The sequence below is a fragment of the Mauremys mutica genome, chromosome 11 (assembly GCF_020497125.1).
Source record: "Mauremys mutica isolate MM-2020 ecotype Southern chromosome 11, ASM2049712v1, whole genome shotgun sequence".
NCBI classification, from domain to species: Eukaryota; Metazoa; Chordata; order Testudines; family Geoemydidae; genus Mauremys; species Mauremys mutica.
In genome coordinates this window covers 15,616,351-15,644,058 of record NC_059082.1, presented here as the reverse complement: position 1 = coordinate 15,644,058, position 27,708 = coordinate 15,616,351, and the positions used below count along the sequence as shown (strand labels likewise).

The 27,708-nt window shown below is 42.7% G+C and overlaps 1 protein-coding gene across 1 annotated transcript; it reads left to right on the top strand.

The window, feature by feature from the left end:
* The first annotated feature begins 83 nt into the window (after nucleotides 1-83).
* Nucleotides 84-26,855, top strand: MTHFS (methenyltetrahydrofolate synthetase). The gene is made up of 3 exons (XM_044980094.1): nucleotides 84-260; nucleotides 4,031-4,292; nucleotides 26,390-26,855. Exons 1-3 carry the CDS (start codon nucleotides 99-101, stop codon nucleotides 26,611-26,613), a joined length of 648 nt encoding a protein of 215 aa, XP_044836029.1. The 5' UTR covers nucleotides 84-98; the 3' UTR covers nucleotides 26,614-26,855.
* Nucleotides 26,856-27,708: the final 853 nt, after the last annotated feature.

The window sequence follows — 27,708 nt, the reverse complement described above, 5'->3', positions numbered from 1 at the left end:
TGGGGGTCCCTCTGAGATCTCTAGCGATCGGGGCCCGTGAGAAGCAGGCCTCGGGGGAGGGAGGCGGTGCGCAGAGCAGCCGAGGGCTCATTCTGCGCATGGAGAGCCGAGGGGAGGGACCCGGCCCGGCGGGCGAGTCCAGCGAGATGGCAGCGGCGCTGCGAGCCGCCAAACAAGCGCTGCGAGCGGAGCTGAAGCGGCGGCTGAGGGCGCTGAGCGAGGCGGAGAAGCAGCGCCAGTCCCGCCTGCTGAGCCGCAAGGTGGGTGCCCGGCGGCCGGGCTCAGGCGCGGCCCGGGGCTAGGACCCTGCCTGGCTGCCCTGTAGCTGGGCTTCCCCCGCCCTAGCAGAGGTCGGTGACTCACGGGCTTCCCGCGTTTGTGGGGCAGGGACGGAGGCCCCGCCTGCGCCCTTCTCCTCGCTCAGCCCCGATCGCCTTGGAGGCCCCGCGGGCTCCAGCGCGCCCCGAATACCAGCCCCACGCCCGACCCACTGCTCCTCCCCGAGCGGGCCCCGCGAGTCCTCCAGGGCCAGGCCCGCCCTGCCCTTAAGTTGGGGCTCTGGGCCAGCCGTGATTTGGGGGTGCTCCCCCCCGCCCCGGGTGCAGCTGAGCCTCAAACTGCCTGAATCTGCTGCAGAAAGAACTCTCCCTACCTCTGCTCGCCATTCCTGCCTCCAGGCCTATGCCCCACAGGTGGCCTGGTCTCGGGCTGTGTGCGCCAGACCCCCGTTCATATCCCACCCAAAATATATATTTCTTCCTCCATGCCTGCAAGTTCATAGTATTAAAATAATGTATAACCTTTAAATCAGATCCTCTGGATTTTCCAGTGCCGCCTGTTAACTAGGGGCCTGGCCACACTAGGATAATGAAGTATTTCTTTAAAAAAAAAAAAAGGAAAAAAAAAGGAAAAGGGGGGACGTAGCTAAGCTAGCACGTGTTCTAACACGTTTTTAAACACTAGTGTGGCTAGGATAGCTGAGCATAGAGTTCACCTCATCTAATTAACACATGTTAAAATACAACTTGCCCTGTCTCCCTTAGGGTTTAAAAACCTGTCATATTATAACCCTAGCATATTATAAATATACACCTTTTATTCCAGTGTGGACAAGCCCATAGCCTGTTTTCTACTGAGAGCTCTTTGGACTGACTGCTGTTTGTGTCTTGAACAGCACCAACTAAGCTGATGCTGCTAAACACATAATTTTAAAACTAATGAGAAGCTATAGGTAGGCTCAGAAGGTTCATAACATAAATGAATTTGGGCTGAATTGTGAGGCCCTGATCATGCAAACACTTGTGCATGTGCTCAACTTCTAGTCCTATTGGACTCAGTAGTAAAACTCCTGTTGGTATCAGTGGGGGCAGAGTTATGGCAATGCTGAAAGATTTTGAACATCCGACCCAGAAGTGATAAAGGTGGGTTCGCCTAAAGGGAAGATACTGGGCCACTGTCTAGTTTGCAGTAGAATATGTAAACTGACTAGGGCCTGATTCTGCAAACACACAAGTGTTTAACTTTACTGCCATGAGTAGCCCATGTGTAAGAGTTTGCAAGGCCAGGGACTTAAATATTTGCAAAATATACAGTGAAAATCTAAATCCAAAGCTCTTTTCAAACATTGTCAGTGGTAAATTGAGATAAAGGAATTACCTTCATTATCAGGAGACTAGTGTAGTGGGCATTGAGAAGTGTTTGAAAACGTTGAGAAAACATCTTGAGCAAAGGCTGAAAAATTATCTTCATAACAGATGATAGGAATTGCAGTTGAGAAGGATAAAAGAGACTTGACTACTTTACTTAGAATTTGAAGAATGCTTTTACATAAATTCCCGTCTTGGAAAGATCTTAAATTCAAATTGGAATAGCTGCATTAGGCTGACTTTCTTACTAGTATTTAATTAGCTACTGCGTGACTGTGCTTGCTTAATGTTTGTGTTCCTGATTAAAGTCATGCTGTTTGCATGCTCTGATTCTGCAATAATAGTCATCAGCTAATGTACAAAGGCCAAAGCGTTTTCTCTTTGGAAACTTCTGTTGTGTGACAGGAGCTACTGCCTGGGCCAGGGAGACATCTTCTGGCTGTTGGTACTAATGTGAATGACTGTCTGATTATATTTGTCTTCAAGGGCACAATGTAACTGCACCATGCATTGATCACACCAGGGCCGGCTCCAGACCCCAGTGCGCCAAGCGCGTGCTTGGGGTGGCGTGCCGCGGGAGGGCGGCAGACGGCTCCGGTGGATCTCCCGCAGGCATGCCTGCGGAGGGTCCGCTGGTCCCGCGGCTCCGGTGGACCTCCCGCAGACGTGCCTGCGGAGGGTCTGCTGGTCCCACGGCTTCGGTGGAGCATCCGTAGGCGTGCCTGCGGGAGGTCCACCGGAGCCGCGGGACCGGCGACCGCCAGAGCGCCCCCCGCAGCGTGCCGCCCTGCTTGGGGTGGCGCAATTCCTAGAGCTGCCCCTGGATCACACTATGAATTTTCCAAACTGTAGAAGGGAAGGCGTAGGTGGAAGAGGAAACCTGAAGAGAGAGAGAGAGGAGAAGAGTGGGAATGGAATAGTTATTTTTTAAAAAGGCAATAAAGAGGTACAATTGATGTAGTTTTTACATATCACACACACACAAAGTGGGGGATAGCCAAATAACTCTAGGCTTTTTAAATAAATGTAAGAGATTTAGTCAGAGGGGAGGGAGAAAAATTAAGTAAAGGTTAAAAACAAGTACAAGTAGAAAAAGGAATATAGGTGAGAATTAGAGAACTATTTAAAAAATAAAAAAAGGAAAGTGACAAGGGTCAAAGCATAGAAAGGCAGTTAGTCCAGGATTATACAGACACATAAAAGAGAATTCTAATTCTGGTCTGCATACTCCAGTCCCATTAAATAAGACTAAATTAATAAGCGTAGCCCCTATATTGCCTTGCACTTTGCATTTGCACCACTACAAAGTTGAGTGTAAATCACTTTCAAATCAGAATGGAAGCATATTACACTTGCTTTGTACTGTTGTAAGTGATGACACAAGGTGCAGAGCAATCAGGACCATGGCCTTAAAAACCCTTTAAAAAAATTTCAGTGTGGTTCAGGAGGGTGTTATGCAAGATCTGAAACTTTTTACATTTTATCACGCACACCACATATGCAATTTCTAATTCTTTTCCTAGGTTCAGCCCTTGTCCAGCTTTTTGGTCTAGAGGGCCTCTTTTAGATCAAACAAGTGCAAAGGCAATTTCTCCTACATTCCCTAGATCAGCTAGGAGAGTGGGCAGCAGTAAGACTGCCTATCAGCAGAAGCATTTAGGAAAACACTTTTGGGACTTCAAACTCCTGTACAAAGTTCAGTTTGAGCTAAAGAACTAAGGGCCTGATCTGGCAAGGCATTGAGCCTCAGCTTATTTTCCTAGGTAGGCAGGAGGAAACAACTCTTTGCCTGAGCTAAAGCTTTTTAGTTTGTTCTTTTGAGTTTTGGACATTGACACTGTCACTGACGTACTTCTCACCTGTCAAGACCCAAGTGTGGGACCAAATGTATGACTTAAAACATAAATGAGGAATACAAACACTTTCTCTGCTCTGTGGACTAACATCTCCCTGTCCCAGGCACTTTTTTCTGCAGTGATGTTGGTTGTCTGAACGTGCTTGCACTATACATTTTAAAATGCATAAAGTACAAATGCTTATAGGATCAGCAAAATATACTGAACACTGGTCCTGTGCTAGTGACAAGAGGGAAATGTTCCATCTATGAGTTCTCTCTCAAATGCTGTCCCAAAGCACTGTTACTATATCCTCAGTAATGCTAATACGGTTTATAAACTGAATACACAAAATCATCTATGTTAACTTCACTTTTAGTAAACACCGGGTGGGGGGCATAAGTTTTCCTGATGTGAAACATAAACTCTCTCTTTAATATTTTCAACCTTTTCACGGAGAATATTGCTTAAACCTGAGTTTTTAAGTAAAAATAATAAGTGGATCTTTTCATAAGCTTTTAAACCTCATTGCAATAATTTCCCATGTAGGTGATTGGGCATTCCAAGTACCAAGAGTCCCAAAGAATTGCAATCTTTCTGAGTATGCAAGATGAAATTGAGACAGAAGAAATCATTAAGGACATATTTCAGAGAGGGAAGGAGTGTTTCATTCCACAGTACAAGCCCCGGAGCAGTCACATGGATATGGTCAAGTTAACATCCGCTGAAGAAATTTCTTCACTTCCTTTGACATCTTGGAACATTCATCAGCCTTGTGATGATGATGTAAGGGAAGAAGCTTTGTCTGGGGGTAAGTGTTTCCTTCTTTCTGATGCTGAATCTCAGGCGATGCCTACACTAGAGAGCTTACTCCAGCCCTCTCAACTGACGGTAGCTTTCCCGCTGACGTAGCGCTGTCCCCGCTGGCGCTTCAATTGGCGTAAACTATGTTGCTCAAGGGGGTAGCTAATTCAATCCCTGAGTGACACAACTTAAGACGACTTAAGCTGTAGTGTAGCCCCATCCTCAGACTCAATGAGCAGGAGTTGCTTGGGATCAATAAGAAGCTGTTAGAAGGGAAGGACAGTCTGTTAGAATGCACTCTGGTTCCTGATATCCTAATTTCTGGAAGTTATAAGCTGGAATGTAGGAATTTTTATAGACTCCTGGATCCTAAATGTTGTTGTGTGTGGATGTATCCTAGTGTCTTCGCAGAGCCTGTAGAACAGCTTTTAGGATTGAGGTCTGAGACTGCAAAATAAAAGCACTTTCTACTAGAGCTGGGGGAATATTTCAATTTATTTTCTGTCATTATTCATTCACATTTTCATTTGTTTATTCATTTCAGCCTCAGGCTCTTGGCACTTTACAAGATCTAAAAGTTTGTCAGTTTTATAAGTCATATCAAAATTCTAGTCTGTAGAAAACTAATTTTACTGCCATTTGACCTCCAAATCAAACCCCACCACATCCAGCTCTTCAATAGAACCCTCTCCAACTGCCCACAAATTATAAACAAACTTGCTTTGCCTTTGTTCACATTCCTTCTTTGTTTGCTTTCAGCAAATATTTCAGTGAACATCTTCACTGGCAGAAATGTTTAAGAATATTAATGGAAAGCAAATGCTGAATTCATGTGGGAAACCTGATTCTGGGGGTACGTCTACGGTGGTGAGTTTCTGCGCAACAAGTTATACCACTTTTATTAAAGTGCTGGAATTAAACCACTGTGGCGTGTCCATACTGCTCCTTGTGACAGTGGAGCGCATCCACATTAGCAGCTCTTGCAATGGCAAAGAGAGCAGTGCATTGTCGTAGCTATCCCACTGTGCAACTGGCTGCAGGGTACTTTGGGAAGGGTTTGCAATGCCTCATGGGGCAGGCACAGCGTCACATGATCCAGGTTTCCCAATCACATTGTTCCAAGGGCATGCTACTACATTGCCAGCTGCTTTTCAAGGGCATTCAGAAACTGAGCTTTGAAAGGGGAGGGGCACATGCCTTCAGGGCAGCTGTCCGAATTCAAAACAATGAGCAGAGTGGCCACTTGCGGGATTATGGGACCCTTCTGGAGGCCAATTGATTGCTTTCTGCGCTGTAATGTGTTTACACTGCCAGTACAGTGCTGGAGCCTCTGCACTGTAAGGCTTCCGACTCTCGTCAAGATGGTTTTTTTGCAACACTGCAGCTGAGGAGTTTCTGACCACTAAGTGGTTTGGCAGTGTGTACATCTCAGGAGTTACACCGCAGAAAGCTGCTTTACTGTGCAGAAACTTGCCAGTGTAGACAAGGCCTGAGAGTTGCTCACCTGTACAGAGACTTACCAGATTGCACACATCGTGTGAAGTCACCAACAGCTCCTGTAAGCTGGATACTGCAGCAATTCAAACCAATTCAGTTTCACTGGATTTTTAAATGTTTCTTATTAGCATGTTCTTTTCCCAGAAGCATTAGTTTTTTTTCATGGGAATTCTCTTTGGTCATTTAGTGTTATCAGCATTAGCATCAGTACTAAGTCTCCATCTATCAGAATTTTCATTTTATTTTGTTTCAGTTGATTGACTTGTTAATTTCTTCTCTTTTGTCCATCTTTCTCACTTTAGAATTCTCTGTATTCACGTTAGATGGCAGGTGATTTCATTTACCTCCTATGGTCATTCTTTCTTTCCCCTGTATCCAGCATTTTTTGTTGTTACTTCCTTTCCTGTTGTCTGTCTTGCATGAAATTCTGTAAATCATTAATCAGCAGGTTTGAGGTCTTTGGAAGGTGGCTCTTAAAACATCTTAACATTTTATTTAGTTAAGCTTAGTTCAGCCATAAGAGACAACTTACTACATGTGATGAACTATAGTTAGTTGCATTTAACAAGCCTAAGGCCACGTCTATACTTACCCGCCGGGTCGACGCGGCGAGTTCGACTTCTCGGAGTTCGAACTATCGTGTCTGATCTAGACGCGATAGTTCGAACTCCGGAAGCGCCGCGGTCGACTCCGGTACTCCACCACGGCAGGAGGAGTTGCCGGAGTCGACCTTGGAGCCGCGGAGTTTGCTTCCGCGGCGTCTGGACGGTAAGTCATTCGAACTAGGGTAGTTCGAATTCAGCTACGTTATTCACATAGCTGAATTCGCGTACCCTAGTTCGAACCAGGGGCTGTGTGTAGACCAGGGCTAAGTTAGAGATCACAATGAGAAAACAGGAAAATCGTAGGATGAAAGTCACCTACAGTTGGGGGGAAGTGACTGGCAAGGAGGGGTAATGTAGGGACCACTGTAGCTCTTGTGCACTGTGGAAGAAGCCTGGCACAGAAGTCTGCAATAGGGCAGCCCGGGGAGGCATGTTTACATCGATCCTGTACCTCTCACTTCAAGTAGTGCCAGAGGGGCTGGAATAGCAGCTAAAGCTGGTCAGAGTTTTTCAAATTTCAATGTTTTGATTAAAGTTTGAATTAAAAAAAGAATTAGGAAAAAATGTTCCCCATTTTTCGGTTCTCTGTAATAATGACCGATGTGTGCGCATGCGCATGGCAACATATGTTTTGGTCCTGGGTTGAGGGGGTAGAGTTTTCCTCTTCAGTCTTCCTGTATGGAACCTTATTATTATCTATTTGTGATATCTTTAGATATGTTCAGGGGTTATCCTGTTCAGAGACTGGAAATGCAGACCTCCTTCCTCTTCCCCTGAATAGCTTTTGGAAGGTTAGAAAGTGCATTTAAACTCTTTGAGGCTATTGCATGATGAGACATGAAGTAGACAGACTGTTCCTAACAGAAAAACATACAGAACCTGTGCAAAATGTTGTTGCCATATTTATTAAACTTTGGTACATTTGCAGGAATGCCAAACTGCTTCGTTACCACCCTTATCATCCATTGTAATTATGAATGTCTGAATCCTTTATCTCCATGATGTTATCAAATACTGTAGTGATGAATGGTGTTTACATTGTTCTGAGTAGATGACATGGTGTTTTAATAGTAAAGTTCCTATTGCTTGCATATATTGCTATTAATTTCCATGAAATATCTTGCAGGTAAATAAATAAGTTATGTCACCACTGACTATATTCATTTATACATGACAAAACAGAAAGCTCAGATCCAGACTATCTGTAAAACTTTGCTTCTCACAGGTCTGACTCTTAAGGAGGATAGCTCATTATCTATTCTATGAATGGTGTTGTTAAACCTTGGCTATGCATTCCAGGTTCTAACAGATACTCCCTTTAATTGTAGTCCTTTCTCTGTTAGATCAGGATTGTCCCTTTTCATCTTGGTAGTGCACAACATTACACACATTATTGATGTAAAAATAGATCAAGACAATTTCTCTAAGAGGAAGTCTTTCATCCTCTCTACCACGTAAAAATGACACAGATCATTTGTTGTTTAAAATGTTGCTTTCCGTTGGCGTTTCTACATACTAAGCAATAAAACAAGCAAATGTGCAACAGTGGCAAAGTCAAAGTTCAGCCCCATTGGGAGTCTGCTTTTTGAGTCAGTCTTTAATTACATGATAACATACTATTTTTAACACAAAACTCCTGTCTAATTCAGTGCACAGGATGGACCTGCTCTGGGGATGCATTAGGGTTGAGTAGAGCTGCTTACACCAGTTAGCATGATCCCATTGAAAGGAAAATGGATACTTTCAATTTACAATTGCAGCAACCCATTGGTAAGTACTTTGAAATTGTTATCGAGGGAGCATTCGCCCCATTTCAAAGTTTGCCATTAGGAACTACCTTGCGGAAATATTTTTAGCTGGAAATACACTGTTTTAGCCACCTTTAAAGTCCTGCTATTTATTTTTGTTGCACTCACTGCACACAGGACTTTGGTAGTGATAGTCAGCTCAGAATTCTTAACAACTTAAAAATATATAGAGCCTTTAGTGTTGGGACATATGGATTGGCAATATATTATTGAGAGGATCACATGAAACCTAGCTACAAAAGAAAGATGGCATTGTAAAAAAGATAAGAGGCTGAATTTTAAAAACAGTGCACCAGGAATAAGAACTTGGAAATATGAGGCATATAAAGGAGTTTAGAAATAGAAAACAATGTAAGAGGAAAATAGTATAACTGAAAGCAGAGTAAATGTCTTGTGTGTCACTTCAGACACACTAGTTGTTCAATAGCTATACATGAAAATATGATGGTAACTTATAAAACTGTGTTAAGCATTTTGAAATAAGACACATTGCATACAATTTTCTGGGGGTTACTGAGACAGATTGAAAGAAAATATGTTCTGAATGTCGGATAAATGGATATGTTGGAAGCAATGATGTTAAATATTACTGCATAGTGGGAAAACAGAATGCTCCAAACAAGATTTTAAAGTGATTGAGGGTGTTAGTAGATTGTCTTCTCTTTGGGGAGACTTGATTAAAATTTACAGTACAATATATGCCAAGGGATAGATTATAATTTGAAATTTCTTTAGAATGGTCATAAAAAGAAAAGCTGAGACCATGGCATGAAACCAAATTGAAAATTGAGGCTTAGCTCTTAGTGTAATTTATTTTTTAATGAAATGATTTAAACTTTGGATTGAACTTCTGCTTGAAGACAATGAGCCATAGTATTTTGTTGCATAGGAAGAATCAGTTCAGTTCTAGTGGGTCGGTTGGTGAAGAGATGATTCTTCCTCTCTTGTAACATAGGAATTGTCATTCTAGATAAGGTCAGTGTTGCGTCTTGTTCAGTATCCTGTTTCTGACAGTGTCTAATGTCAGATACTTCAGTGAAAGGTGTGAGAAACCCCTGAGTGTGTAGCTATGTAATAATGTGTCCATATTTTCTCTCTTTCTCATCATCTCATCTCCATATAATCTAATCCTTTTTGGAACTGTGCTAAGCTTTTTGCTTTAATATTGCCTGGTGGCAATGAGTTCCACAGGTTAATTATGTATAACGTAAAAATATATTTCCTTGTATCCATTTTAAATTTGCTACCTTTCAATTTAATCAACTGGCCTATTGTCCTTGTATTATGAGAGGGTAACTATGACCACCTGATTTACCTTCTCTATAATATTAATTGTTCTTTTAAAGCTCTGTCATATCACCTTTGTGTTTTGTTTTTTTTTCCTCTCTAAACTAACAGTTTTTTCTGGACCTCTGATATTTCTTCCCACTGGTCTCTGAACCCCTTCTATTTCTGCTGTCTCCATTTAAAGAGAGGGTGACCAGAATGGAATCCAGTATCTGAGGCGAAGATATATGTAATATGATTTATGTAATGGCAGTATAATATTTTCAGTATTATTTCCTTTCTATTTCTTTATACACCCTAATGTTTGCTTTTTGACTGCTTCTGCCCATTGAGAAGTCCATATGGATGCCCAGACCTTTTTCCTGAGTTGTTACAAAAACTACCCTCCATATCCTCTAGGTCCATAAAATACATCACAGAGAACCATACATTATTTCTTATACGATATGTAACTGGGAGTGAGCCTCCCAGCCTGGGTAGACAGACTTGCACTAGCTTGGCGGGAGCTTTCCTAATAGGTAAGGCTGGAATAACACCTGTAGCCAAAACAGTACAGGTTTGAGACCCAGCCATGATAGCAGCCATGTCCCACTGGCCTTCTTTTATTTTCCATCCTTTGGCTGAGAGATGGGGGCTTCCACCAGCTTCTAATATGACATTTGACCAGCTGGCTCTTGGACTGAGGACAGGAGTCATACAGAATTGCCTGCTCTTGATCTTGGCTTCTACACTAGCTTCTAGCACAGGGGTGGGCAAGCTTTTTGACCCGAGGGCCACATCTGGGTATGGAAATTGTATGGCGGGCCATGGATGCTCACGAAATTGGGGATTGGGGTGTGTGGGGGGGGTCAGGACTCTGGCTGGGGATGCGGGTCCTGGGGTGGAGCTAGAAATGAGGAGTTCAGGGTGTGGAAGGAGGCTCTGGTCTGGAGCAGGAGGTTAGGGTGCGGGCTCTGGGGTGGGGCTGTTGATGAGGGGTTGGGGGTATAGGAGGGTGCTCCCTGGCTGGGACTGAGGAGTTTGGAGGGTGGGAGGAGGATCAGGGTAGGGGGCGGGAGTCGGAGTGCAGGAGGGGGTAGGGGTGCAGGTTCCAGGTGGCGCTTACCTCAAGCAGCTCTTCGAAGCAGCAGCATGTCCCTTCTCCGGCTCCTACGTGGAGGCGCGGCCAGGCAGCTCTGCACACTGCCCTGTCTGCAGGTGCCACCGCTTCACCTCCCGTTGACTGCAGTTCCTGGCCAATCAGAGCTGTGGAGGCAGCACTTGGGGCCCCCTGGCTGCCCTACGTGTAGGAGCTGGAGGGGGGACATACTGCTGCTTCCAGGAGCCTTGCGGAAAAGGGAAAGCCCCTGACCTCGCTCCCCAGCAGGGAAAGCCCTGGACTCGGCTCCACAGCAGGAGCTCAAGGCCAGATTAAAACATCGAAGGGCCAGATGCGTCCCCTGGGCCATAGTTTGCCCACCCCTGTTCTAGCAGCTACCTGAGCCTGTTTAGTAACAATCAGCACCCACTCCTCTGGACTTTTATATGCACTTTTAGTTGTGCCCTTAGCTGTTCTTGTGCTCAGAAACACATATGATACTGAAGTCCCATTTCCCTTACCACTGCTGCTCTCTCTTTCTTTGGAATTTAATAAATAAATGAACTGCTGTAGTACAAAAGCAGGTGGATTTCACTGGCATCACTTTGTAATGTTTTAAACTTCTTTACTCTGAACTCCTTTTGTGTAGGCTGTAGAACATGAACAAAAGATGGCTTAATTCTAACCGCACATCTAACCAATAGCATGTTGTTGAAGTTCTAAAAGCCTTGGGAATATTAAAGCTGTTCACTTTTGTAAAGTTCATTAACTCTTTAAAAGGTTGCTGTTCCTTTTAATCCCACTTTAAGTGTTGTATCACTATTCTCCTTGCATAAAATGTCCTTGTTAATCTCTCTCACTCAGGAAAACAACTGGAAAGATTACTTCTTCTGTAATTAATTGAAGTGTAAAGGAAAGTGGAAATGGCATACTAAAAGGTTGTAAATTCACTGCAAGTGGCTCTGAAGTGTTTTGTCTCAAAGAGGGCTAATTTTATTACAATGTGAACAATAACACTTATTTTCTTGGTACTGTCTCCTAGATACAGAAGTCTTTCAAAAGCAAATAACAGGTTGTTCTGGATTATGGCCTGAGACCTACATCAGAGTTTTAAGAGAAAAATTTGAACATGCGAGTATTACTTTCTACCTCCATGAGACTAATTTAAAGAGAGATTTTATCTTCATTGCTTTTATTCTTGCAGATGATTTTTGTTCATGACTTTTGGAGTAAATGTAGAGCTGGATTGGCAGCATTGGAGCCTGTACCCCTTTCTTTGTCCACAGAGTAGAGATAGTATGGGCAATAGGAGTGGCTATATGTCTCCATGCTGCCCAAGAGTGTGCTTCAGCCTGGTCTTGGATGGACCATCTCTAGGGAGAGAAGATCTCCCTCCTTGGCCCATTTAATCTTTGTCCTCATTGCTGAGATGACTAGCAATGGACCAGTTTGTAATACAGTTAACTCCTAGCACCTCCTCATCATGTACACTGGGAAGTACCTTGGAGCCTGGAGAAGGAGAACTCCTCAGCGCCAGAATGCGGGATGATTCTCCTACTGCTTCATAATGTGAGTAAGGCTATAACTCAGCGGGAGCATCACATTCTGGTTCAACAATTCCAGCTTGTGCTGACTGTAATTATTTTGAGTATTTGTGATGTGAGGACTAGACCCATCAAGCCAGCACTTTTGTGCTCTGAAGTGATGCAATGATTTCCCTTTACCAGCAGGTGTCAGGAATCTACAGATTTAGTAGCTTGAGCTAGTGTCATTTTTGCTGTCTCCTATAATTAAAATCTTGTTTAGGATTGCAGTCACACACAAGGGAGAGCAAATGTTCCAACCTAATGTCTAAAAAAATGAGCAATCGCAGAGTGGGTGCTGGGATTCCAGGTGTGGTCATTTTTATAAAGCCGATCGTCTGTACAAGGTTTGTGTGTAAGAAATATAGTGGTTGAAAGCAGCCATTCTGTCATTGTGATGATAAAACATGTCTGACACAGATGGCAGTGGTGCAGTTACCTGCTGACTACATGCACGATAAACCCTGCCAGATAAACATTCCTAACCTTTCTATCCTGTGGACTAACTCTTTATGGGAGTTATGTTTATGCATCAAAGAAGAAATTAATGGCTTACATCTTAATGGTTTATATTTCACAGGCAATTTAGTTGCTCCAGCAGTGGAGTAGAAATATTGATAGTAACACTGCATAATCTGTTTAAAAAAAAAATCCCCCAAATCCCCAAACTATAAACTATTTGTCATATTTCGATTTAGTCATTTTTATTGATTGTATCGTTATTATCTGTACACTTTAAAGAGAAGCAGAATAATAAGATTTGAAAATGTCATCTACACTGAGGGCTTGTCCCCACATACAGCACTGCAGAGGTGCAGCGGCAGTGCTTAATGAAGATGCTATCTATGCCGACAGGAGAGCTTCTCCCATAAGCGTAGGTACTCCACCTCCCCAACAGGCGGTAGCTATGTCAACAGGAGTAGACCTCCTATCTACATAGCACTGTCTATACCAGGAGTTCGGTCGGTATAACTGTGTCGCTCAGGGGGTGTGGATTTTTCACACCTCTGAGTGTGACGTAGTAGTACAGAAACAAGTTGGCAGTGTAGACCAAGCCTAAAATCCTCATATTTTTCTAATGTTTTACAAGTGTAAGATCCATTCGGGCATGAACACTTCAAATGTCAGTGCTGTTGCAAGTTTCTTTAAAGCAGAAGCTTTGTGACTAGCATTTGCTGATCCAACAAAAGGTATCAACATGTTGCAAAGTTGCTCTTACACAGATTTGTCCTCCTCCTTTTGGCTCCTTGGCAGGTGCTCTGTATTTTGCTGTCTTAACTTTGCATTTTGACCCAGGTGCAACCCCTTAGTGCCAGAAAGCTTTCCCAGTCAAGTTATTCTAGCCTCTTTGCTCAGAATTACAGGAGCAAATAACTCACCTATCAAAGAAGTAAATATTAAAGCAGATAACCAGAGCGTTTCTAAGCAATGATTTCCTTTATTTTGGACTCGCAAAACCAGAAAGTATTTTAAATGGCTTTAAGTGAGGAATGTAGCTTACGTGCTTTGCTTACATAATGTACTTTATGAAAATACTTCAAAGAACCATTCCAACTAAATGGCATTTCTCCTAGCAAATTCTGAAAAGGGAACGTACTAAACTTTTAAACCTGAGCTGACATATAGCTTAAACCACAAGTGAAAGGCAGCATGTGATGGTTTCAGTCTGATCCCTACTATAGTCTTTTTCATATTGTGAAACCAGGTACAGTTTTGGCTCAAGTCTTAAAATGATGCCACCAGAGGCCCTGATTGTAAATGAAAGGATATTTATTGGTGAAGCTAGTAGGAATGTCTGTGCAGTACGGACACGTACTCCATATCTGGCTCCAGCCAGTGCTGTAAGCCTTTCCCATTCTTGGGCACAAAATTTACAAGAATGTATTTTTTTAAAAAGGGAATATAAATAACCATTCTCATTCCATTTTTATCTCAGCATATTGGAATAGAAGCTGAGCAAAGGGCATTATTAGTGTATTTTTGCAACTTTACTAATGGAAGAATTACTACCACTCATCTGTTTTACACCTGTATGACTGATGGGGATCATGTAGTTTCTCAGAGAGAGGTGTAAATATTTTATTAAGCCGTAGTTCAGCAGAACAAGTGTGAATTGTGAAGACTAATGTTTCGTGCTGACACAAAACATTGACATGAATGAATAGATGGATAAATGCTGAGTTGCTCAATACCTGTTTGTAGAGTCCGCTGATGATTCTGTTTTCTGAAAAATATTTTATTGAAGTAATAACAAAAAATATTTAACTTACTCTAAGTGATTGTATTGGATGGATATACTTTTGGGGGATCTTAATGTATAAAGGGACAGTATTCCACTGGGATTTTTCTGAGTGAATGATATTGCATAGAGCAGTGTTTCTCAAACTGGGGCTGCTGCTTGTGTAGGGAAAGCCTGCCCGTGGTTTGCAGCTCCAGGCCAATGGGAGCCGCTGGAAGCGGCAGCCAGTACGTCCCTCGGCCCGCGTCGCTTCCAGCAGCTCCCATTGGCCAGTGGAAGCTGCGATCGGCTGGACCTGTGGACGGGGCAGGTAAACAAACTGGCGTGGCCCTCCAGGGGCTTTCCCTACACAAGTGGCATCCCAAGTTTGGGAAACGCTGGCATAGAGAATATGTCAACATAGGTCACCAGCACCTCTTGTGGACATGCACGAGGCCCTGCCTGCAGTGTAACCAGTGTGATTCCACTGCTGGGGGCAGGGGCTCCAAGGGAGCACCTCTTGTGAGCTACAGAGCTGGGCTCTGTCAGAACTCCCTGTGCAGTGGGGACTTGACAGTGAGGTGGGCCGAGGAAGCAGCTGTAGCAAGGACTGTGGACCTGCTGTGATGTGAATTCATTGGCCATCCCTTCTGCAGGAGGAGTGGTGCACAGGCACCACAGAGACTGTTCTGGCCTTGAGGTCTGGAGCAGTGTTTATGAAGTAGCAGAATCATCCTGCGCTGTGGTGGTAAGGAGTTCTTCTCCAGGCTCCAAAGAACTGCTCAGCATACAGTGCAGTGATGTGGGCTTTTGTGCTGGAGGAAGGGTCTGGGCTGGAGTGCTTAAGGAAGAATTATGGCTGTAGCCCTTTAAAACTCAGGATGCTGATTAACATTGTAAATAAATCCAAGTGCCAATAAACTGATCAAGAGAATACAGGCCTGAGCAGTGTGCCCAATTGCTGGGATTCACATGGAGAGTAGAGGGAGGAATAAGTTATCTAGTACTTTCTACTTTGATAGGCCCCAGTTCAGCAAAGCATTTGAGTATGTACTTAAGTCCTAATAAAGTCAATGGGACTTAAGCATGTGCTTTAGGGCCTGTTCCACAGCCCATTGACTTCAGTGGTCTTTGGAAGGAGGCCCTTACTCAATAGGGATGGTTTACTGAATTGGGGTGTCACTATCTAGCATAAGGTTGCCAACTGTCCTTTTATTATAAGGGACATCCCTCATTTAAATAAAAAGCTGTCCATACTAAAAACCAGTATGGCATGCCTTTTATCCCATATTTCAACCAGGGTTGTAGTACTGTCATACTGGTCCAGTGTGTTGCTCCAGCATCTGAAATCCAGCAAGGAGAAGCACTTCACTTTGCAAAGCGCTGCTGATTGGCAACTTGACCTGGTGCTTCTTTCAGCAGCAGGCAGAGACCAGCAACTGCAGCCTCCAACTCTGCTCCTGGTACTTGACTGAGGTCCTGGGTTCTCTGCAGCATCCAGCACTGGAGAGAGAGAACCCCTAGGAAGGACCGGGGAGGAGACGGGACACACCCCTAGAGGCTCAAGGGAAGACTGTAGTCTCTGCCATATTTTTGAAATACAGGGGTGGCAACCCTAATCTAGCAGTTCGTTTTGAATTGATACCCTTTACTGGCATGTGCTTGAATAAATGGTAGGTCTCTCTTGGAACCTCATTCCAAAGAAACAACCGGACATCGCTAATTAGAGTAATTAGTGTGATTATTAATAAACAAAATAAATGCTGCCAAGGTGCCTGGAATACTGCATTGTTAAACATTCACTGCAGATCGCACATCTGGAGGGAAAGGCAATTAAATAGTCACCATTTAAATTTAGCTGTGTTTTTTTTTTTTTCAAATAAAACCAGATCTGAAAGTTAGTCCCATAATACAAATGTGTTTGAGGTTGTAAGGGAACTATGGCAGTGAGAACTATAGAAATGTCTACATGAAGAGCGGCTTAACCCCCCACCCCAGCAAATACCTAAAATGGCAGAAAAAGAACCAATGATATTTCTCACGTAGGTAACTTGTTGTGTCTCACGTGTAGTTCATTAGGTCAGCACAGTGAAGTGGAGACAGTGTGGAGCTATGTGGATTTACCCCAGCTGAGGTTCTGGCCCTTTGTGCTTTAGCTTACTATTTCCAGGGAGGTGTGACTTTTTTGCTGAGCGACCGGTACTGATTTTCAAGGGCTTGATTGTGTGAGCTAATGTGAGTTATTCGATATGAATTTTCTTTCTGTTCAGGGGATTCTTCCTGCTTTTTAGCAGACTGGCTGGGGGAAAGTCGAGATACATAATTGCTGATGTTTGTGTAATCACTTGCAATATTGGTAAATGTCAGCATAATTGGTTCTGGATGAATAACTTTTTTTCAAATGGCTTATTAATTGCAGCAGAGGGCAATGTTTTTGTCTCCTTTCTCATTCGAGCAGGGCAGATTGATAAAAACAATACATCTCCCATTGTTAAATGTGTGTACTACAGAACATGGGTCCCAGACACAATGACTTGGGAAAGTGCAGCATAGCTATAGGTTTCTCACACTCAGGGTCCTTCAAGTTTGCTCTCAGTGCTGATTGCTTTAACTGTTTTTATTTCCTCCCTACCATTTAGCCAGAAGATCAGGCAGAGGGTTGTCTCTGAAACTGAGCCCTACAATTCTGGGACCATGTTCCCAGCTCAGGATTGTGGGCTTGTTCCTGTTGATCTCGACATGCTCAGGATTGGGCCCTGTCGTGAGCAGGTTTCTCATTTACACCCATCATCTCAGATAGTGCAACCTCTGCAATGACCCAAGACTCTGCTTTTGAATTCAAAGATTAGAGCTGAAGTATTAGCATTATTAACAACTGCAGCAGCTGTGCTGGCCCCATCCAGAGCATGCAGGGAAAAGGCCCCTCAGCCTAGCATCACTGCTACTTATCAAATGATTTATTTATTTAGATATAACATTATTCTTATCTATTTATTTATTATCTGTGTTGTGGTAGCACCTAACAGCCCCACTTGTGGACCTGGGCACCATTGTGCTAGCTGTTGTACAAACACAGAACAAAAAGACAGGCCCTGCTCTAAATACCTTACATTTTAAAAGGAATGCCCATACAAAAGCTCCAAGCACCCTGACCATAATTAAACTTGCACTAACCACCCAGAAGCAGTAATACTAATATATAAATAAATTAACTTCATTAATCAAAGGTAGCAATATACCTCAGTCAACAGAAGTACAAACACTCCAGAAAAGCCTCTCACCTTCCCCCTGTCATGCCCAAGAACATACCCTGGTCCTTCCCCCAGAACCCCACCAAACAAGTGGCAGAGCTAGGAAAATTTATACCAAAGATAGTCTGGGGCTAAGCTAGCATGGGAAAAGCACAGCACTGGAGATAAGTGAGTCTCGGAGCCAATGAAACTTCCAAATAAATGTCAGTCAACTTTGTGTGTGAATGAGGAATGATGTTAAATGATAACCACGAGTGTGCCCTAATTGGCTCAAAAGGAACTACCCCACTATTAAAAGGCACTCCTAGATTACTCTCATCATTAGTACCCATGGCTGGATCTTCCAATCCATAACAGGTCATCTAAACTTCATCCCCTGGATGTCAGTACAAATGATGTCTTGGGTCAGGTGTTCAAAAGAGCTCTGCTTCCATTTAGGCACCAAAATAAGCAGCCAGGTTTTAGAAGATAGATTTTAAGAGTTCAGCATCTTGTCTGTAAGAGCCATAATGACAGCTACTAAGTACTGCTGGAAATCTGGCTCCGAATCTAGTGACTCTGTAGCACTTTGTGTATTTCCCACCTCCATCCATTTGTCACAACTGGGGATGCTGTTGAATGGGTTTATCTTGGGTGAAATTTTGAACGGCACATTGGTGATTTAGGAGGCTGCATCTCATTTTCAAAAGTGATTTAGGCAGTTGGGAGCCAAAGTTTCATTGAAAGTTAATGGGCTCCTAAATGATTAGGTAATTTTTGAAAATGAGTCTTGGAATGGGATTTTCAAAAGTGCCTAAGCAAGGTAAGGTGCCTAACTCCAATGAATTTTCAATGGCACTTCTGAAAGTCCAGTCATAGTCCCCTAAATCACTTAGTCCCAGATCCTCAAAGATATTTTCTAACTCCCATTGAATATCTTTTAAATCTGGGCCTTACATGTTTTTGAAAAATTTGCCCATGTTTAAATGAATCTTGTGCTAAAATTTAGAGAGATTATTTTTAGAAGGAAATAAAGAATTTCAGTATGTGATGAGGTGCATAGATCCTTTGCAAGCACTTGGGAAAGTTATAACACTAAAGGCTAAGGTAAGCAAGCCCTGTCTCCAGCTGCTGGTACCCGTTTCTGTGCTTTGTATGCCACCAGGATGGATATCTTTAATGTTGAAGGCAATTGAGTGTGTTAACTTTTGTGTCTATGCAATCAGAATAGAACTGTAGGCAGCAAGCAGCTAGAGTTTTTCCCTGTTTGAAAAGTGACGCTTTACAAAAAAAAAATAAAATGTAGATATTTTTATTTCTGTGATCTGTCACCCAGCTGAGCTGCATAACTCTGAGATCAGAGAAACTTTTCATTCCTTGATGTTGGATACGTTTTGAAAAGCAGTCAGCATTGAGTGGTGTTGAAAAGGCAGGTGCATATACTAGTCTCCTGTTGCTTATGGTGTCCATTCTATGGAGAGAGAATATCTTTTTCAGGAGGATGGCTTAAACACAAAAGTAAATGATGCCCTCTGGGCTCGATTCTCCATTGATCTGCAATCATTCACAGCTATGAAAGTGGGTGGCAAACGCTACCAAATGAATGTGTGATCTCGGGATTGAAAGCACTGTATAACAAATAAATATTACACAAGCCGCAAAGCCCTCTGTGCGGTTACAAGAATTAGGGCTGTCAATTAATTGCAGTTAACTCAAAAAAATTAATCTCGATTTAAAAAAATTAATTGCAATTAATCACACCATTAAACAATAGAATACCAATTGAAATTTATTAAATACAGTGAAACCCCGCTATAACGAGACCTTTGGGGTCCAAAAAAATCCCATCACGCTAAATGCGGGGTCGCGGTATAGCGGGGTTTCAAATCAGTCAGGTGGTCCCCAAAGCGGTGCATTAAGGTGCACCGCCTAGTGCCCCTGGTGCCTAGTGCCCAGCAGGGGAGAGGAGCTGTGGCCCCCCCGCCTGCCAGGGACAGAGAACTCCGGGGCTGCGGGCGCCAGTGCTCTCTGTCCCCGGCAGGTGCGGGGCCGCGGCTTCCCTCCGGCTTCAAGAGGAACCGTAGCTCCCCACCTGCCGGGGACAGAGAGCACCGGCGCCCGCAGCCCCGAAGTTCTCTGTCCCCAGCAGGGGCAGGGCCACGGCTTCCCTCCAGCTACAAGAGGAGCCGCGGCTCCCCGCCTGCCGGGGACAGAGAACTCTGGGGCTGCGGGCGCTGGTGCTCTTTCTCCCCAGCAGGTGGGAGGCTGCAGCTTCTCTCCCCTGCCATGGTGTTGGGAACCATTGGTACAGTATTATATTGTACCTTAAAGGGAGCCAACCTGCGATCATGTTATGGCGGGACGCGTTATGGAGGGGTTTGACTGTATATTGGATGTTTTTCTACGTTTTCATATATATTGTATTCTGTGTTGTAATTGAAATCAAATTGTATATTATTTTTTATTATAAATATTTTCACTGTACAAATGATAAAAGAAATAGTATTTTTCAATTCACATCATAAATACTGTAGTGCAATCTCTTTGCCATGAAAGTGCAACTTACAAATGTAGATTTTTGTTGTTGTTACATAAATGCATGCAAAAACAAAACAGTGTAAAACTTCAGAGCCTACAAGTCCACTGAGTCCTACTTCTTGTTCAGCCAATTGCTAAGAGAAACAAGTTTGTTTATGTTTACAGGAGATAATGCTGCCCTCTTCTTATTTATGTCACGAGAAAGTGAGAACAAGCATTTGCATGGCACTTTTGTAGCTGGCATTGCAAGGTATTTACGTGCCAGATATGGTAAATATTCGTATGCCCCTTCGTGCTTCTGCCATCATTCCAGAGGACATGCTTTCATGCTGATGACACTCGTTTTAAAAAAAAATGTGTTAATTAAATTTATGACTGATCTCCTTGGGGGACAATTGTATGTCCCCTGGTCTCCACCCACATTCTGCTGTATATTTCATGTTATAGCAATCTCCAATGATGACCCAGTACATGTTGTTCATTTTAAGAACACTTTCACTGCAGATTTGACAAAACACAAAGAAGGTATCAATGTGAGATTTCTAAAGGTAGCTACAGCACTCAACCTAAGGTTTAAGACTCTGAAGTGCCTTCTAAAATCTGAGAGGGACGAGGTGTGGATTATGCTTTCAGAAGTCTTAAAAGAGCGACACCCCAGTGTGGAAACTACACAACCTGAACCACCAAAAAAGAAAATCAACCTTCTGCCGGTGGCATCTGTGAAGCTTATTTAATGTTTGTGAGGTATAAAGTCCTTGAAAGGAAGATGCTATATCAGTGCAATGTGTTATTGTATAAGTAGGCCATGAATACTGCAGATTATATATTTTATATATAATTTTATTATTAAATGTTCTCATGCCTTGTGACATATGAGGCAACCTAGTGTTTCCTCCTCCGTATGTCTAATGCCATGTTTCTTGCTTCCTCGTAGTCTGTTTCTATGACAGCAACATCTTTCTCAAGGGTGTTCTCATATGTCATCTGTTGTCCTCCTCTTTTCCCTCTTCCTCCAAGTGGTATCCAATCAATGTTTTGTCTAGGAATACAGTTTTTTCACATCAATACAACATGGCCAAACTGCTTTATCCTTCTTTCTCGGATCGTTGTGACTATAGTCTGTTGGCCAGTCCTTTGTAACACATCAGCATTACAGTAGAACTTCAGAGTTACAAACACCAGAGTTACGAACTGACCAATCAACTACACACCTCATTTGGAACTGGAAGTACACCATCAGGCAGCAGCAGAGACCCAAATAAATAAATCAAATACAGTACAGTACTTTGTTAAACATAAACTACTAAAAAAATAAAGGGAGAGCAGCATTGTTCTTCATAGTAAAGTTTCAAAGCTGTATTAAATCAATGTTCAGTTGTAAACATTTGAAAGAACAACTATAATGTTTTGTTCAGAGTCACGAACATTTTTAGAGTTATGAACAACCTCCATTCCCGCGCTGTTTGTAACTGAGGTTCTGCTGTAGTTACTTTATCCCACCAGCTGATACCAAGTATTCTCCACTAGCATCTCTTTGCCAAGTAACAATGTGAGGATCACAATAACACCGTATATCTTTATCTTGGTTCTTGTATGAATGTTCTTATTTTTCCAAATATTGGCCAGTTTTGAAAAACTCCACTTGCCTTTCCAGTTCTTGCTTTCACCTCCTTATGGAGATGGCCATCAGCACTGCTTGTGCTTCCAAGATATACAGACTTGTTAACTCTGCTGTATTCTTCACTCTCAATCACATATGCACCATAATTGCTGATTCCTCTTTCAAAGATCATGACTTTCATTTTCTTTTCACTGATTTTTAATCCTGCTTTGGCAGCCTCATATCTGACATTGATAATGGTCTTTTTTGTGGACATTGCAGAGAAGGAGGAAAAAGTCTATGTGGAAAGGCAAATGAATGGGGCATGCAGCTATTTTCTCCTTTCCAGTTTAAACTGCACTTAGGTTTTGAAAGATAATAAAAATAAATCATTGTTTACATAGTACAGCCCAAATCCCCACCCTGTCCCTCAGTGGACGTGGACCCATCTGTGTGTGGAGGAAAAGGGAAATAGGATGCAAGGGTCCATACTGGGTGGAGCATGGTTCTATGGGGGTAGGAGGTGCTAGCATGTCCATGAGTGGCAGCTACTTGGGTGGCAGGCCTGGAGGTGTCACTATTACCGCAAAGATCCTATGTATGGGGGCAAGCGTTATGGGGGTGAGAGGGACTTTCCCTCCCCAACCTTGTACTATCCTGTTGAAGCCCTGTTCAGTGCAGATGGTGGTCTTATGCATCTTCATTCCTGGTACCGCTGTGTGAATTAGTATATGGTTGCACCTCTGATCCTTCTCTGATGGAGCTCTCTAGCACTCAGCCAAATTACAGAGATTGGGATCTGGGGGCAGGATTTGGGGCTAATGCTACCTGAACTGACTTTAGTTTCCTTTCAGGGTAGCACCTATGGCATATCATCTTTCTACTGAAATCTTGTTTGGTATTTTACTTTAATCTTGTGCTGCGTGAGGAGTTTTGAAATCAGATAGTACATTGTGAGTCAGGGCAAAGAAATTCTACAGCACTCTGGCGTCTTGAAAAGTGTGAGGGTGCCTATTACAATATTTACAGCATCATTTTTCATATTGAAGATTTGCACAAGCTCGTTTGAGTTACTCAGCATAAAATCAATGATTGCAGAGGGGCACACTCGTTAGAACAGATTCTGGTTCTCTAGAGATCCCAGAAAAAAACCCAACAATTTCTTAAAGTAATACATCTAAATTCATTGAAGTGTGGCTTGTGCCATCAGTGAAGTGATACAGAAAATTTATTTCTTCCCAGCATTGTCCCTGCCGATTCCCTCTTTCCACAGCACTCCCACCCGCTTACCTTCTTCCTGCTTGCAATATACAGATAAAGTAAAATGAAAGTGGCTGTGTAAAATGCACCTTCTTACTCTGGAGATTTGCCCCTTGCATATATTAATATCTGCTGACTTTAGTGACTAAAAGAAGTTTTTACTGCTCTTTACCCTATGAGCTCAACACAGCTGAGAGAGAGTGTGCTCAAGGCTATTCCTTGTGCATCATCAGCAGAATTGTTTTTTAAGTTCCAGTCGCAGGGCCAGTCATTTATACTCACGCAGTCCCAATGAAAGGCAAGCGTTACCGGAGGCATAATTTGAAGGGAATGGGGCTGTACAGGGGTAACTCGGGGGAGAATTTGACCTTTATTACTGGTGACAATGCTAAAGGAGGAAAGAGATCACTTGAATCTTAGGGTCTGTATCCACTGCAGTTAGACACCTGCAGCTGGCTTGTGCCTGCTGACTCAAGCTCACAGGGCTCAGGCTCACGGGGCTGTTTAATTATGATGTAGACACTTGGTTTACAGCCCAAGCTCTGGGACCGTCCCAGCTCAGATCCTAGAGCCTGGGCTCCAGCCCGAACCCGAACATCTACACTACAATTAAACAGCTCCTTAGCCTGAGCCCTGCTAGCCCAAGTCCGCTGGCATGGTCCAGAGGCAGGTTTTTAATTGCCATGTAGATGTACCCCTAGATCCCAGACTGAGTTTGCAGGCTTGCCAGCAAATGTATCTTTTGACTTGTAAACTGAGCACATATGATCTCCAGTGGCTGAGACACCATAAACGTGGAACCTAATGATGCTGTTTTTACAGTGTCACTTTTTAAGGTACAACTGCATTTTAAGATCTCCTGTCCAGCTCTTCTGTTTTCCTATTTTACTCGTATTTGCCATTTGTCTCCCCTTTTCAATCAAAATGTTCAGACCTCTACTGTGTTCTCACTTCCCCTTTTATTTCAGGTAGGAGGGAACCAGTAAACATTTCACAGCCCTCCCATTGGCCAATTCCCTGCTGCTCTTCCTTGGGCTTTTTTTTGAAAGCAAGTTGACTAAACTGGCCCAAGCCATATTTGTGAGATACAGCTTCCACTATCTCACTTTGCATTTTTTATATTCTAATTAGTCAGAAGGGTAGAATGGATGGATATTCACACCGGTAATTCTTCTTTCAATAATGGTGAGCAGTGCAAGGAAATCTGGCAGCCTGCTCTGTATGTGCAAATGAGTTGGCCTGAGTGTATCAGGTGGATACCCTGGAAACATCCCTCCTCAGCTGTAGCACTTCCAGTGTAACCTTCCCTACACTGCGTTGTGTGTTGAGCCTCATCCCTGACTCGGTGCGTTATCTGTCCACTGGGTGTCCCGTTTTGATGTTGGTTTGTGATGAGAACAATGCAGTTCAAGATGGTGGCAGATGCTAGTTTGCAGTTAGGACGAGCTGTAAAAATACCTGGAACAAGTACAGTAACCAAGTAACTTTAATAAAACACCCCTGCTGAAACACCATGATTGGGATGCAAATAGGAAACAGTAAACAGGCTGTTAATGAATGCCCTAGCCAGATTCTTTCAGTTCAGCTGCGTTTTCTAGGCTTCACCATATATTTCTGTCTTCCTCATTTTAATCTTTTTTTCTGCCACAGCAGCATCGGACAGAACACTGTTTCCTTACACTGTGAAACAATAAGTGTGATGCTCATGGTTCCAAAGAGTGGCATTAGTTTAGCCAGGGTTATTTGTTCAGAAGATACCTTTGCAGCACTTTTCATACTCCCAGGACAAGCAGTGGTGCTCTACATGTTGTCTGCCTCTAAACTTGGCAGCAGTTCAGGATTGTCTGTTTCCTTTTTCTGCCTGGCAGACATGTGAATCATCTGCCAAAACAAGGTGGGCAGAAGACTCTAAATCCTAGTTACCCTACTGGTTTGACCCCAGACCACATCAGTCTCCAGAGTATTACTAATGCTGGAAAAAACGGTTAATCTGATCCTGAATGTACTGTGCTTTTTTTTCTAGGCTGGTTGGGTGGATCACCTGTAAAGGTTTTACCATTTATACATTAGAACACACATCTGTTTAGGAGAATGACTTCTTAGCCAACAGCAGTTTGGTTTATCTCCTATCCAAGCTAACTGCTAAGCCACTTGGGATTAGCAGCTCAGTCATGAAAGTATAAACTCTCCCCTCCCATGGGAAAAACATGTAGAGAAAAAAGCTCTTATAGAATTTCAAGAGGCTGAACTTCTGGGGTTTCAGAAGACTAATGCCCTCACTGGGGAGGAATGTGAGCATCACAGAGGGGCAAAGGCCTGGCCTTGAAACCCTCAGGCTCTGGGGAATTCAGTACCAAAGCTGACAGATCCTGATGCAACCACAAGGAGAGTCAACACCTTTGTGCTGCTGCCTGGAGCCCCTAGCAGCTGTTCATTGTTGCCTACCCAAATACCTCTCAGGAAGGGAGAGGCCAAAGAGAGGAATTAATACTGCTTACAGTAGCATTGCGTCCTATGTACATTTCTGCTTGCAAATCCTTTGAACTTCGGGGAACATGCCATACAGAGTGGCTGCTCCATGATGGTGCCCCCTTCCACACAAACTCAGATACCCTTGGGGAGGGTGGGGAAGCATGCATCCATTTCCACACCTCAGCCCCTCTTTGGCCTTTGCTCCCCACCACAGAACAGGGACCTATAGCATATAAGCCAAAGTTTATGAATCAAGGAGACTGGGAGTAAGAGGGACCTGGTTGTAGACTGAGCCATGGGAGCGACAGCGATGGCTCAAGCAAGATTATTACTAGTACCAGTGTTTTTCCCCCCAACCCAATAACTGAATAATCATTTAAAAAACCCTGACCTAGCTAACAAGAGCATACACTGTGTCCTAGATATAAGGTAGCAAGTTTGTCACAGTGGCCTATGTTTAGAACATACCACATCCCAGTTGCTTGGTTTATGGGAAGCCAGGGGGTGGTTCAATTACAGGAAATTCTACCGCTGTGTTAAGAAGTTTCCTCCCTCTATATCTTTTTTCTTTTAATTTCTTTTTCTTCATTTTGTGGCTGGTACTATGGGTTGCTTTTCTGCTTCTTCCCACACTTACTAGGGTTTGTTTGAAGATAGGTGTTTTTTTCCCTTCAGGCTTTTCATAGGCCTAATTATTTTGCTGCTGATCTAATAGTCACTGGATAAGGTGACTATGTAAAGTTACAGATTTAATATTCAAGGTATTTTTCATCTGTGCAAGAAAAAGGAGGCATTTGGCAAAATATAAAACCAGCATTTTAACTTAATGTTGGCAGATATGTGTAAATATTTAAGTCATAAGGAAATCCACAGCACTAGTTTGTTAATCCACTAATCTTTATTTCATTTGATGTATTTTTTCCAGCAGGAGGCCTTGACCTCATCCTCATGCCAGGCCTTGGGTTTGATAAAAGCGGCAACAGATTGGGAAGAGGGAAAGGATACTATGATACCTTCCTTGAACGATGCATGCATCATCCCAAAGGAAAACCTTACACGATTGCCTTGGCTTTCAAGGAACAGATCTGTGACTCAGTGCCAGTGGCAGAAAATGATATCCAAATAGATGAAATCCTTTATGAAGATAGCTAAAAGCATCTGGATACTGCCGACTACAAACTGATCAACCAAAGACTTCATATGAAGGCACAAACTTGAAATAGTCATACATTATTTTTGTAGCAATAAAATACACTATTTTTAACAAAAAAAGTCATGTTAATAAAGACTGTATTGATTTCATTCTAATTAGCAAATATCTATTGTGAAGTCTTATTCTAGAATCAATAGAAACAAGAATGGGTGACTATTAAAATAAAGATAATTTAATCTGATCATGTTTCTGTTTGTTGAATTACCCAATATTTAACATGACCGTTTTATTGCCCTGTTTTAAAATTGAGCTCAGTTACTGATGAGATTTCATGATCCAATCTGAAAGCAACTATTTATTGGAAGTAAAGTTTCAAATATGGCCATAGTACTTAACAATTATGCACAACCATCAACAAAACATTAGTACCCAAGAAATCACCACGTAAGCTGCACACTAACATGATCACAAAGGGGTGAATAGAAAAAGACTTTGATTGTAAAATCAATTTAGATTACATACTTGGTGGTTAAACCATTATCTAATTATAGAAGATCTGTATGCTAGCAATTGCATAGCTAGGGATCTGGCCATGTTTTTAATATATACCCAATCTCCATGTTTCAAATATAAACCCATAAAAATTTCCCTTGGGCAGAAACTTGGTAGATGGGTTCTCAAGCTGAACATTTTTTTAAACTATAACTCAGAAATGGTTTTGATTTAAGACCTATAATTTTCCAGGTCATTACTTCATAATGTATTGGAATAGTGCATGAAATTTGGGTACAATATGTTGAAGAAAGGCAAGAGAGAAGCCTAGAGGAATTGCAGGGAGAGCAACTACTATAGGATGATAGGGTTTAGAAGGGATGGAATCAGAAAAGGTTAAAGCAATTTAATAGGTACAAATTGGTGAAAGGGGTTATTGGAGATGGTGGAAGGGAATGTTTCTGGGATGCAGAATAACTGACATAAAGGGAGTGAGAACAGAATAAATTGTTCTAATTAATTATCATGGAAAAAGGACTAGGGGCCTGATCCAAAGCAAATGGAAGATAATGGAGTCTTTCCATTGATGATCTGGCTTCAGA

What these genes read in the sequence shown, in the direction of transcription:
- MTHFS (XM_044980094.1), top strand. Translation starts at nt 99, where the DNA reads ATGGAGAGCCGAGGGGAGGGACCCGGCCCGGCGGGCGAGTCCAGCGAG. An exon ending in CCCGCCTGCTGAGCCGCAAG is followed by an intron (nt 261 to 4,030) that starts GTGGGTGCCCGG and finishes TTTCCCATGTAG; the next exon opens with GTGATTGGGCATTCCAAGTA. An exon ending in GGAAGAAGCTTTGTCTGGGG is followed by an intron (nt 4,293 to 26,389) that starts GTAAGTGTTTCC and finishes TTTTTCCAGCAG; the next exon opens with GAGGCCTTGACCTCATCCTC.